General features: G+C 41.4%; 1 protein-coding gene across 3 annotated transcripts in view; it reads right to left on the bottom strand.

The window, feature by feature from the left end:
• Positions 1-14,098, bottom strand: part of BAIAP2L2 (BAR/IMD domain containing adaptor protein 2 like 2) — a 218,273-nt gene that overhangs the window by 45,664 nt on the left and 158,511 nt on the right. For all 3 annotated transcript variants that reach the window (XM_082264876.1, XM_082264877.1, XM_082264878.1), the window contains 2 exons: positions 13,904-14,050; positions 7,878-8,018 (listed from right to left, as the gene is read on the bottom strand). In XM_082264876.1, the coding sequence (XP_082121002.1) occupies positions 7,878-8,018; positions 13,904-14,050 (288 nt within the window). The remainder of the gene's footprint in view (positions 1-7,877; positions 8,019-13,903; positions 14,051-14,098) is intronic.

Raw genomic sequence — 14,098 nt, 5'->3', positions numbered from 1 at the left:
ATAGAGACATACCCCAAGCGACTTACAGCTGTAATCGCAGCAAAAGGTGTCGCTACAAAGTATTAACTTAAGGGGGCTGAATAATTTTGCACGCCCAATTTTTCAGTTTTTTATTTGTTAAAAAAGTTTGAAATATCCAATAAATTTCGTTCCACTTCATGATTGTGTCCCACTTGTTGATTCTTCACAAAAAATTACAGTTTTATATCTTTATGTTTGAAGCCTGCAATGTGACAAAAGGTCGCAAAGTTCAAGGGGGCCGAATACTTTCGCAAGGTACTGTAGGTCCAGTCTCTTTTCAGGTTAGGGACAGGTATCCAGTCTGTGCTTTAGGGGCAGTTAGAGAGATCGGCTGCAGTCACACAAATCGCTCTGTTAATGTCCACAAAAGTCATTTAAAGGGTTGCAATTTTTGGTATAGGTCCAGTCTCTTTTCAGGTTAGGGGCAGGTATCCAGTCTGTGCTTTAGGGGCAGTTAGAGATCGGCAGCAGTCACAAAAATCGCTATGTTAATGTCCACAAAAGTAATTTAAAGGGCTGCAAATTTTTTGGTATTGCTGTGCAGTGCACTAAAAAGGAGGGGGGAGGGGGGTAATCCACAGTATAATATACTTTGTAGAAAGCATATTATAGTGGATTAGTAGTATTATTGTGCACTGTGCAGCATTGTGACTGGTTTGGTGACTGGGCGTTGCTGCAGCAATACTACACACAGTGACAAAAGCACTTATAATGTATTATAATTGGTGTGATGGACCAATGGCCCCCCAATATCACATATTGAAGTGGGGTGTTATCTGAGTATACTTTTACAAGTGTATTTGTGTCCTGCAACAATATTGCCTCTTTTGCTGAGTTAAGTCTGATACACACAGTGCCAAACTCACTGGCCAATTTTTTTGAACTGCTGTGATAGACAAGTGGCCCCCCAATACCACATATTGAAGTGGGGTGTTATTTAACAGTATAATTTTCTAAGAGTGTATTTTAGTCCTGCACTTATAATGTATTATAATTGGTGTGATAGACCAATGGCCCCCCAATACCACATATTGAAGTGGGGTGTTATCTGAGTATACTTTTACAAGTGTATTTGTGTCCTGCAACAATATTGCCTCTTTTGCTAAGTTAAAGCGGTTGTAAACCCTAGGGGGAAAAAAAACTGCAAGACAAAGGCATAATGGGCTAGTATGCATCGCATACTAGCCCATTATGTGTAACTTACCTTAGAACGAAGCCCCCACACGGACCCCCGGACATGAGAGTGATTTTCCAGCAAGCTCCCGGCAAATTAATTGAAGGTCCCCCCGGACCTTCAGAGCGCATGCGCCGCTTGCGCGAGCGGCTGCATGCACTGTAAATATCTCCTAAACCATGCCGGTTTAGGAGATATTATTTGTACCTACAGGTAAGCCTTATTATAGGCTTACCTGTAGGTAAAAGTGTCAAAAAGCGGGATACTACCGCTTTAAGTCTGGTACACACAGTGCCAAACTCAATGGCCAATTTTTTGAACTGGTGTGATAGACCAATGGCCCCTCAATACCATATATTGAAGTGGGGTGTTACCTGAGTAAACTTTTACAAGTGTATTTGTGTCCTGCAACAATATTGCCTCTTTTGCTGCATTAAGTCTGGTACACACAGTGCCAAACTCACTGGCCAATTTTTTGAACAACTGGTGTGATAGACCAGTGCCCCCCCAATACCACATATTGAAGTGGGGTGTTATTTAACAGTATAATTTTCTAAGATTGTATTTTAGTCCTGCAAAAATGTGGCCTCTTTTGCTGTGTTAACTGTGCTACACACAGTGACAACAGTTACTGGCCAATTATTTGTAGAACTGGTGTGATAAACCTGTGGCCCCCCAATACCACAGATTGAAGTGAGGTGTTATTTAACAGTATACTTTTCTAAGATTGTATTTTAGTCCTGCAAAATTTTGGCCTCTTTTGGTGTTTTAACTGTGCTACACACAGTGACAACAGTTACAGGCCAATTATTTTTAGAACTGGAGGACTGATGGACCGGCAGATAGGGAGGAGAGGCAGGCAGAACTTGCATTGCACAAGAGGTACAAAGCAGACTGCAAATGTATCAGGAGCGAGCCATCAACCATGTAAAGTCACACCTGGCGCTCCCAGGATGCCAGCACATGGCTCCGCAGTGTGGGCTTTTTTTAATATGTCCGTTGCTGACAACAGTGTTGCCATCTGCAGCCTTTGCAGTCAACGCATAAGTCGCGGTAAGCCCAACACTCACCTAGGGACAACCGCCTTAAGAAGGCACCTGAAATCCCATTACCGAGCGCAGTGGGAGCAACATCGTCAGAACCCACAAAGCCACACTCCAGGCTCTCACCGTCCAGCCTCTTCTCCTTCTCCTGTCTCCTCACAGTTGTCCTCCACTCCACCTTCCATGATGCCGTTGTCACGTTGTTCTGGAAAAAGGCAGGCTTCTGTGGCTCAAATGTTGGAGCGTAAAAAAAGGTGTCCGACAGGTTTCCAACTACATCGGGTTAACGGCCGATGTGGACGCTCTGAGGAGTGATGAATCCCTGGACTACTGGGTGGGCAGGCTTGACCCCTGGCCGGAGCTTGCACAATTTGCAATGGAACTGTTGGCTTGCCCCCATCCAGTGTCCTGTCCGAAAGGACGTTCAGTGCAGCAGGGGGGATCGTGACCGATAAGCGCACTCGCCTAGCTCAGCTCATGACAGTGTAGACTACCTCACATTTATAAAAATGAATGAGGCATGGATCTCTGAGGAATTCAACACATGTGACCAGTAGACCATGTTTCATTGAAATTCCTCATGACAGGCCACAAATATATGTCAGACCGCCATCCACCCACAACAATTCCTGGTCCTTGTCTTCGCTAAATACAGCGGCATAAAATGCATTTCATGTCCATTGAATGGCTAATTTTTGGGGCCTATACAGGCCGACACTTACTTCTGTACAGTATACTGTTAATGCCTAATGTACCTTTAGCCATCAAATACACTACGTTCTTTGCTGTCAGTTAAACCCATGTGGGCTACTTTTTGGGGCCTATACAGGCTGACACTTACTTCTGTATCCTGTGAATGCCTAATGTACCTCTAGCCATCAAATACACTACGTTCTTTGCTGTCAGTTAAACCCATGTGAGCTAATTTTTGGGGCCTATACAGGCCAACACTTACTTCTGTATACTGCGAATGCCTAATGTACCTCCAGTCATCAAATACACTACGTTCTTTGCTGTCAGTTAAACCCATGTGAGATAATTTTTGGGGCCTATACAGGCCGACACTTACTTCTGTATCCTGTGAATGCCTAATGTACCTCCAGCCATCAAATACACTACCTTCTTTGCTGTCAGTTAAACCCATGTGGGCTAATTTTTGGGGCCTATACAGGCCGACACTTACTTCTGTATACTGTGAATGCCTAATGTACCTCCAGCCATCAAATACACTACATTCTTTGCTGTCAGTTAAACCCATGTGGGCTAATTTTTGGGGCCTATACAGGCCGACAGTTACTTCTGTATCCTGGCAATGCCTAATGTACCTCCAGCCATCAAATACACTACCTTCTTTGCTGTCAGTTAAACCCATGTGAGCTAATTTTTGGGGCCTATACAGGCCGACACTTACTTCTGTATACTGTGAATGCCTAATGTACCTCCAGCCGTCAAATACACTATGTTCTTTGCTGTCAGTTAAACCCATGTGGGCTAATTTTTGGGGCCTATACAGGCCGACACTTACTTCTGTATACTGTGAATGCCTAATGTACCTCCAGCCATCAAATACACTACGTTCTTTGCTGTCAGTTAAACCCATGTGGGCTAATTTTTGGGGCCTATACAGGCCGACACTTACTTCTGTATACTGTGAATGCCTAATGTACCTCCAACCATCAAATACACTACGTTCTTTGCTGTCAGTTAAACCCATGTGGGCTAATTTGTGGGGCCTATACTGGCCAATACTTACTTCTGTATCCTTTGAATGCCTAATGTACCTTCAGCTACAGAATACTACGTTCTTAGCTGTCAGGTAAACCCATGTGGGCTAATTTTTGGGGCCAATACTGGCCGAAACTTACTTCGGTATCCAGTGAATGATTAATGTACCTTCAGCCACAGTATTTTAAGTATTACCTTGAGGAGATGCAGACTAGAGTACTGCAATCACTGAGCAGCAAATTATATCACCTGAGATGGATTTCAGTTATCTTGCAAACCTGGCCTGTTAGTGGGCCCTGAGGACCAGGGTTGAGGACCACTGCTTTACAGGAACAGATTCTTTATTATAACATTCGTTCTATTGACAATACCTTTTAGCGCTTGGTGGGTGGGGTCAGTAATCGTATACTACACCTTACTCTCTTTTTTTTATATTGATACCCCCTGGGACTGCCCTATAGACGTGGTGAATTTATTTCCGCCTAGTGACCTACTCCTATGGAGAGCAACATAAACCCATCGGTCAAGAAGATATGGAGCTGTGTCCGTCAATGAACGAAAGAGAAATAATGTTGGCCACACAAAATATTGACACTTTGGGCCCAATTTGAACACATCCACTCAGGGGTGTATTCACTTTTGTTGCCAGTGGTTTAGACATTCATGGCTGTGTGTTGAGTTATTTTGAGAGAACAGCAAATGTGCACTGTTATACAAGCTGTACACTCACTACTTTACATTGTAGCAAAGTGTAATTTATTCTGTGTTGTCACATGAAAAGCTATAATAAAATATTTACAAAAATGTGAGGGGTGTACTCACTTTTGTGAGATACTGTATACACTTGTACTTGTGCACTGAAGAGTATTGTTGTTATGAAATTCGCAGAATGGTCTGCTCTCTGTGTGTTTCCAGATTATATAATTTTCATAAACTTGATATGAACATTTTAACAACATTTAGAGGAGCAGAAAAGATAACTACCAACAGCCATTGGTTGTCTTCTATGCTTGGTAGGTCAACTGGTGATTTGAATGTACAGACAGTGTATCTAGAAGTGAAATATCTAGTTGCTAGACAGATAGTATCTATTAAAATGTTAAGTTGCCTTTTAAAACAGCAACACGTGTTGTTTTCATTCCCATGCAATATTTGTAGTAGTAGACTTCTGAAATTGAACAATCCCTTTTCGACTATCTACTGTAGGGATATTATAATTGCAAGCTTTTGAGACAGTACAGTCATAGTGCATAAGAAAGAGTCCTGTGCCATAGCTCCCAACTGCTCATGATTTTGAGGGACTGCCCCTGATTTGGAACAAAGTCCCTCTTCCCCATTTGTCCCTCAATTTGGTTTGATCTATAAAGTTGTATATAAAATACATTTTTCATCTTTAAAAACGTGTTTCCCAGTGCTAAACCTTTCATCCAATTTCTATTTCCGCATTTGTAAATTTCAAAAGCCCCTATAAAGGAATAAAGGAATAGTAGTGGTATAAAAAAGTGCTTGTGGGTTTAACTAATGTTTTTTTTATTGTTTTATTTCTCCTTTAAGGGGCGTGACATGGAGTGCGTCCTATGCCTACACACTTTTGCTAATAGGTGTCTCTCATTCCCATCTCAAAAAGTTGGGAGGTATGGTCTGTGCTGTCTGGAAATATTTTGGTTGTAACCTACTCAACCAATAAAATGTATCATTCAACTTTACAATTTACTTTTAACTTTGAATTTTATGATATCCTATTCTGCAGTACTAAGTATGTTGAGGCTTTATCACATTGGCTATAGATCTTATAGATATTCCTATCTTCTACATAATGTAAACAGTCATGTTCTTTGAGATGTCTGTTTAGCAGAGCAGGGAAAGAAGCCATTTGAGGTGAAATGATAGTGGGATGCTGGGACACTCTCTGCATACCTACACCCAGCACTAATTTGAAGCTTGAAGTCAGTACTGTAATTTTAAGTATTTTCCACCCGACAGCATAAGTATTGTTCTGGCCTGACGTCATCAGAAAGAGAGAGTAGTGCAGGAGCATGGTTGTTATTGTGGTGATTGTCACTAATGCTGGGGGCTATTATTGAGGTAACTCTCACGAATGCTGGGGGTTATTATTGTGGTAACTGTCACGAATGCTGGAGGTTATTATTGCGGTCACTTACAACAGTGGTCCTCAACTCCGGTCCTCAGGGCCCACTAACAGGCCAGATTTTAAGTATTACCTTGGGGAGATGCAGACTAGAGTACTGCAATCATTGAGCAGCAAATTAGATCACCTGGGATGTATTTCAGTTATCTTGCAAACCTGGCCTGTTAGTGGGCCCTGAGGGCCAGGGTTGAGGACCACTGACTTACAACAATGCTGGGGGTTATTATTGTGGATACTGACACCAATGCTGGGAGTTAGTATTGCTGCAACTGACACCAACAATAAGTCTTACTTTCTCCCACTTTCTCTTTCAATGTGTGTAAAAACAAAAAACACACTAGGACTGGCATTTTAAGGCATTAAAGTGAGTTAGAGCTCATTCATTTTGAAAATTAATTTCTATTATTTGGCCCTTAGGGTGTATTGGGGGCTCTTCTTGGAATCTTTTGTAAATTTCAAGTTGACCACCACTGCTCTATAGTATTTCACCTTCACAAACAGTAGACACTCCCAGGAGGGAGGGAACTGTGCATTGGTGACAGTTGTCAAATGCCAGCACACCACCTGGCTCAACAAACATTGATTGAATTATTCAGAGTTAGTTGAAAAATTGTTAGCCAAACAATGCCTGCATCCAGTCAGATGGAATCACTGTTCTGGTTCTTTAAGTTGCAGTCATAGTTATGTTACTTAGCAGAATAAATCCATTTAGAATAGTTTTCCTACATAAATGTACATACCTATTTAAGGGATCACCTATTTGAATACACAATAATGTTTTTAAAAATGTTACTCAACTATAACTCCATGCTATTTTCTGTAAGGTGATGGTTCACTCAGGATGCAAACAACTCAGTTGTTATTCTGGCAACAACTATTCTGTGTCCCTTTGAAGCCACCTTCAGCTTGCTTTTTAAAGGCCCTAGGTTTGATTGGAAGATCACATCAATTATAAAGGCAGTTCTCAGATTGTGAGATGTGTTGTAAAATCTAATGAGATAGAATCCTTCAGTGTTAAAGAATCAATGTACAAGTACTTTTCAAGTCTTCATACATGTTTCTTCTCTAAGATTATTCCTATGTAGTCTTTAGCAATGACAGACCAATATACCAGAGTTTAGAGAGAAGGCATGGCAAGAAACCATAAAGGAGTTTAGTTGATTTTTGATATTGGCTAGGTATTGCTGCATAAAATATTTAGAACACCAGCCAGAATGCAAGAAATAAATCGCACTAACTCATGCCCTAAATTAAATGCAGAGAGGGGGGGACACATTTTGTATACGTTCACTAATTCCTGAATTCTAGGGAGATATAGTAAATGTTAGTGATGATCAAACTGGATCTTCGTTTGCATGATGATGATGATGTTACTGGATTTGAATGAAGAGTTATCCATGAGAAATAGTTATTTCAAGGAGAACTTCTTAAACTTTTATTAAACTGTTATCCTTGTATTTATTCTGTTTAGGTGGAACAATTTAGCCCTTTCAGGGCTCAGCTTGCTTCGCTCTCTGCATTTGGTCACATGGCACCTTAGAGCCAAAGAGGAAGTACTGCTAGATTCTGGGATTGTTGGTCTAAAGCAGGAGCAGATAGCTATATATTTAGTACATATCGCTGATTGCAAATTCCTCTCTGACAGGGACACCAGTCTAACATATGTTATCAGTACTGCCCAGGAAGCAAATGACTCGCAGCCCAGTTTTTCTGTGGTACTCCCAAATGCATACCATGTGAGAGAATAATAGTGGCATTTTCTTACCATGTTCATAGAATCCCTTTGGTTTGGGGCTGAACGAACAGATGCATAGTTCTGAGCCTGAGCCACTGGGCCTGTCTGTGCTCTGCTGGCATCAATCTGCTCCTTCCATGTGGGTACTCGTACATTCAACAAACCCTGTGCCTGTAAGTGCAAAATAAAATATAGACTAATAAAGATTAGAGTGGTTCTAAAGGTACTAGAATTTTTTTACCTCATTGCATTTTCTTTATTAAGGTAAAAATCTTTCTGTGTTCAGTGTCGCCGCCAACCCTACCTTTACTTACCTGAGCGCAATCTCGATCCAGAGCTGTGCTCGGAGCAGTGGCTCTCTCCCTACTCACCGGGTAGATTGATAGCAGCGGGAGCCATTGGAGCCATTCTGGGCAAAACCATTGCACAGAGTAGGTAAGTATAACATGTTTATTAAATAAAAAAAAATAAACAAAATACCCTTTACAATCACTTTAAGGTATTAGCTGGTTCCTTGTTTGTTGCAAGGATAGCCAATACATTTGATTATTATACATGTTATTTCTCACAACTGTGAAAAAAAGAAAATTTTCAGCTTATCATGCTAGCAGCTGTGACTATATAAAACTATATTAGCGATTGTATGTAAAACAGCGCACAGTGCAATTCAGGAAACACTGTTCAAAGTGGTAATAAATCAATGAATGAAAAAAAACTTTGGTGCAAAGTGCAACATGGGATAAATGAGTTCAATAAAGTGCACAAAGTCCATTCAATTACTTCAAACCAAAGTCCCAGACTAATGTGACCAGTTAACTAAGCTGGCCATGCACTAATCCCTGGACAAATTCTGATCAATGTGTGGCCATTCTTTTGTCTGACGAAAGTCAATCTTTTGATCAACTTCTATTGAAGAGACATGCTAGAATACTTGATCAGCAATGGCTTCAGCCACTGATCAGTGTATTCAGACAGTGGTGGGAGTGGATCTGCTTTGCATCACAGTAAGAACTTTTTTTTGTGGGGAGAGCAGGACCAGGACTACGCATAGAGACCTGCTGGTAAGCTTCCATTCTTGGACAGCGAACAATTTCTCTCATTCTGGGTCTTTCTGGACTTGAGTAAAGAGATGCTTAAGAAACATACGCATGCCTTTTCTCTTCAGGGACAAGCAAATAAGCCTCAGGTCTGCAGTCATAGATAGAACAATAGTTCACACATCAAAACATTGTGAGCACATCAGCACCCCTCCTTCAACAAACTATAATTTGGAGCATGCATTGTATTTGAGACAATGTACATTTTTCTGTAAAAAGCATAAAACAAAGTAGTGTTTCATTGGTGTGTACAGTGAAGACTATTTTAATGCATAGTGGGCTTGTTGTTGTATGGCTACAGGCAGTCTGAAATCATAGGAAAGCTTCCTTTCAATATGCTGGACTGGTCATCTGATCTTTTGGAGATGGTAAAGCACAGCCAATACCTGTGGAGAGTGAACTTAGCAGCTGGCTTGGTTAGGAACCTAGTGACGGCTAAGAGAAGGAGGGTCAGTCAGCCTGGTGATGGTAAAAAGCTCTTTATCTGGACCAGGCGTCTTGGACCTTGTGACTGTGGCTTTTAAGCCAAGTAGCTGGAAATTTTTTCTCCACCATTCTACTTTCCTCTGCTGATTCATTGCAATAAGGTACAATAGGAGAATCATCTGACTTGCACTGAATAGCACATGCTCATGTTATTTGAACCACATTTATGGATTTTATATAAGATATAGGGGCTGGGATCGTGATGAGACGAACACCCTCCAGTTCGGTTCGCACGAGAACACCGGGGAAACAGAGGAAAAGTTTGTTTGAATAAACAAACCCCATTGAAGTCTATGGCAGTCGAACCTCGAAAATCAAACGGCCTCTTTTTGAGGGCTTAAATGCAAGTTATTGCCCCAAAAAAGTGTATGGGGGTCCGGGTACTGACCTGGGGAACATGTAGCAATGAAAAAACGTTTTTAAAAATTATCATTTTTAAAGGAGCAGTGATTTACTGATTTTAATGAGGCTTAAAGTGAAACTATACAAATTAAAAATTCCTTCAAATATTGTGCCTGGGGGGTCCCCTGAATGTGCCTGTAAAGTAGTGCATCTCTACGATGTATGTAGCCTGCTGCAGCAATACTGACATTTCCAAAGCAAAAAATGTCATATACAAATATACATACAAATTTCAAATCGCATTAAAATTGGGCCTTGGTTGTTGGTGGTGCCTGAACACCGTAACCCCTCGCAGTTACTCTTGCTGGGTGCAGGAATAGGCCCTGCTGCTAAAAATTCCATACAAATTTTGAAATCGCATGTACTTGTCATACAGGTGCAGAAAAATTGAGCCTTGTTTGTTGGTGATGCCTGAACACCCCAACCCCTCACAGTTACTCTTGCTGGGTGCAGGGACAGGCCCTGCTGCTAAAAATTCCATACAAATTTGAAATTGTATGTACTATACAAGTTCCAAAAATTGGGCCTTTGCTGTTGGTGGTGCCTGAAGGGGGCCTTGTGAGGAAAGGAAGTCCTCCTCTTCCTCCCGCTGTGCTTCAGCAGGTAGACTAGAGGGATAGTGTCACTGATGCATGCATCATCCCGGCTCACCATCCTTGCGGCCTCCTCAAATGGTGTCAGGACGATGCGTGCATCCTTTTTCAAAAGCCACTGGCGTGGCGAAAAAAATCCAAGTTCCCCTCACCCTGTCTTTGTGCCATACTCACACAGGTTCTCATTGATGGCCCTCTGCTGCATGTGCAGCCGCTGCAGCATTGCCAACGTTGAGTTCCCCCTGGTAGGCATGTCATAAGTGAGGCGGTTGGTGGGCAGGTTGAATTCCCGTTGAATGTCAGATAAGCGAGCACTGGCATTGAACGAAAGGTGGAAATGGCCACAGACTTTTCTGACCTGCCTCAGGAGATCTTGGAAGCCCAGGTATCTGTTCAAGAAACGCTGCACCACCAGATTTAGATCATGTGCATGGAACATGTGTCAAGTGTCCCTGTCGGAGGGCGAAGAGAAGGTTGGTACCATTGTTCCAACCATTCCTGGCTCAAGCTGTCATGGCGTCAATCAAGCTCAAGCTGTCATGGCGTGTGACTCCTATCCCCTAGACAGACCAACTGAAGCACAGCATGGCATCTTTTAGCCTGACTGCTTGCGTAGCCCCTTGAACACTTAGGCATGGTGGCAAAACAAGCTGCAACACCGAACCCTGTCCTGCATCCTTCCCAACTGCCAGCAGAGTTACCCAGTGCACCATGAAAGAAATGTAAGCAGCTGTGCTGCTTATAGGATGTACGCAAGTGACCGATTAACAATACTCTCACTTTTATGATGTAATCTATAGCTCTATAGATGAGCTGTGCTGCTTATAGGATGTATAAAGTGATCAATTAACAATACTCTCACTGATATGATGTAATCAATAGCTCTATATATAGAGATCTATGTAGGGTATATGGTCTATGGTATGCACTACTGAATATACTTCTCACTATCTCATCTCTGAACTTGCAAAAAGCACAAATCTCTCTCCCTCCCTGCTAGGAATGTCTCACTGGCACTGCACTGTCTGACAAACTGCAAAGAAACCATTCACTCCCTGCCTCAAACATGTTCCTGCCCCCCCTACACTCCTAGGAATGTCTCACTGCACTGTCTGACAAAAAAAGCTACTCTTGCCCTGCCTCAAACGCGTTCCTCTCCCTGTCTCCTCGCCCGCACAATCACACTACACGCTGCTTTATGTAGTGTGGGGTGTGTACTTGGCCCCTGAGCCATGATTGGCTAAAGGTAGCCTGCCTTTAGTCCAATCATGGCAGAGATCATTTTATTGGCCAAAGCATGAGGTCAGGGTGCATGCTTCGGCCAATCACATAATGTGCTGCATGCGCAGCGTGTGCGTAGTGCATTATGGGTCATTATGGGTCGCGATGCATACTAGCACATTATGCTTTTGTCTTGCAGGTTTTTTTTTTTTTTTTTTTAGGCTTTACAACCGCTTTAATTGGGCAACCATGTGGTAAATGAGGTTTAATGTTGATAAATGTAAAGTTATGCACTTGGGGGCTAAAAATATGCACACATCATACATACTAGGGGAAGTACAACTGGGGGAATCAATGGTCGAGAAGAATCTGGGTGTTCTGGTAGATTATAAGCTTAACATTGGCACGCAATGCAAGGCTGTGGTTTCCAAAGCAAGCAAAATCCTTTCCTGTAATAAAAGTATAGACTCCAAAAAGAGAGATATAATTTTGCCCCTGTACAAATCATCAGTAATACCTTATCTAGAATATGCATTTCAGTTTTGAACACCAGTTAACGAAAAGGGGCATGGAGGAGCTCAGTTATGAGGAAAAATTAGCTGAACTGACTTTATTCTCTCTTGAGAACTGGTGATTAATCAACATGCATAATTATATATATAATATATAAGTGGTCCATATAGTGAACTTGGTGTAGAGTTATTTATTTATGGGTTATTACAGAGGACAAGGAGGCACTCTTTAGATCTGGAGGAAAAGAGATCTAATTTCTGAATACGGAAAGGCTTGTTCACAGTAAGAGTTGTGAAAATGAGAAATAGACTCCCTCAAGAGCTGGCTCTGGCCAGCTCAATAGATTGTTTTAAGAAATGCCTGGATTCCTAAATGCAGATGATATAACTGGATTCTAATATTTAAAGGTTAAGTTGCCAGGGAATATCAAATTGCCTCTTGGGAGATCAGGAAGGAGTTTCTTTCTCTTCCTGGAGCAAATTGGATCATGCTTTATTGGGGTTTTTATTGCCTTCTTTTGGATCAACTGAGGGAATTGGATAGTCTCTGTTGGTTGAACTGGATGGACTTGTGTCTCTCTTTCAACCAGATTAACTATGTAACACTTCTCTTGAGGGTATAATCATATTCTCATATTTACCTGTATGCGGGCTGTCTATTGTTACTCTTCCACCTAATCCCATTGCCAGAGATTGTATTACTATTGTATATATCAGACATGGGAGTAAGTCACACATGTGCAAGTCACAAGCAAGTCTCAAGTCTTAACCTTCAAGTCTCAAGCAAGTCCCAAGTTACTGTGGCGAAAAGCAAGCAAGTCAAGTCGAGTCCCTGCTAGAAGTCAAGCAAGTCAAGTCAAGTCATTTATTTTGGTCAAGTCACAAATCAAGTCAAAATACTGATCTACCCCAATTTTCACCTTTAAATCAGTTAAAAGTCAGTGGTCAGGAAAGGTTTTGTTTTATTTTCAACATTAATAAAACTGATTAGTGCTTTTTTCTTGGCATATTAAAGAAACACTTTGAATGCCCAAACAGCTCAAAATCCTTCGTCCGGTCATGTTTACACACCACAGTCACTAAAAACATGTTAAGTATTTCCATTGTTAAACAGCCAGTTTCCTAAAAGTCAGAACACATTGAGGTGTTTTAAGTGACTGTGGTGTCAGAAACATAATGGGCACATTAATTTTTCTTTAACACATCTTGAGAAAATGCAAATATTTAATAACCTAAAAAAGTAAAGTCATTTCGAGTTATATGTCTCAAATCAAAGTCAAGTCTCAAAGCATGAATACCAAGTTAAAGTCAAGTCGAGTCTTTTATTAATTTTAGTCAAGCAAGTCTCAAGTCCTCAAACTGGTGACTTAAGTCTGACTTAAGTCAAGTCATGTGACTCGAGTCCCACACCTCTGGTATATATAATGAAATTATCCTGTGCCTATCCCACCATCTCTCTTTTCAAATACAGTAAGTGTGCTCAATTGATATAATTAATACAATTAATGACTTTAAGGGTTAAGAGAGCTACCACCTAGTGAGTCCAAACACAAGGCTCATTTATTTACATGTATTACTATTGTGGCAGAAGATTTTGCAGTCATTTACTCTAATGAAGATAGAGCTGTGCTCTATGAGCATCGCTGTAAATACAGATGTAAGCTTTGGCCCACCCAGCAATGGAAAATGACACAGGGACAAATTCAACATGAAATGTCAAAAAGGCTGTGACTGTTCCAACTTACCCGGCTGTGGTACTGTATGAAGGAGTTGCAAAGTTGTAAGTGCTTCTCTGCCAGAAATCGATACCTTCGCTTCTCTTCCAGCTCTGCTGCTCGTTGGCTCTCTCTCACAAAGGACAACATGTCTGTATGCAACATGTTTACTTTCTCCTGGAAAAATCCAAGGAGCATGGTTTTAATGACAGGATAAAGAGAGAA

This window comes from Pelophylax lessonae (genome assembly GCF_965119305.1).
Source record: "Pelophylax lessonae genome assembly, chromosome: 8".
Classification (NCBI taxonomy): Eukaryota; Metazoa; Chordata; class Amphibia; order Anura; family Ranidae; genus Pelophylax; species Pelophylax lessonae.
The sequence above is the reverse complement of the archived record's forward strand: the minus strand, read 5'-3'. Positions and strand labels throughout refer to the sequence as shown.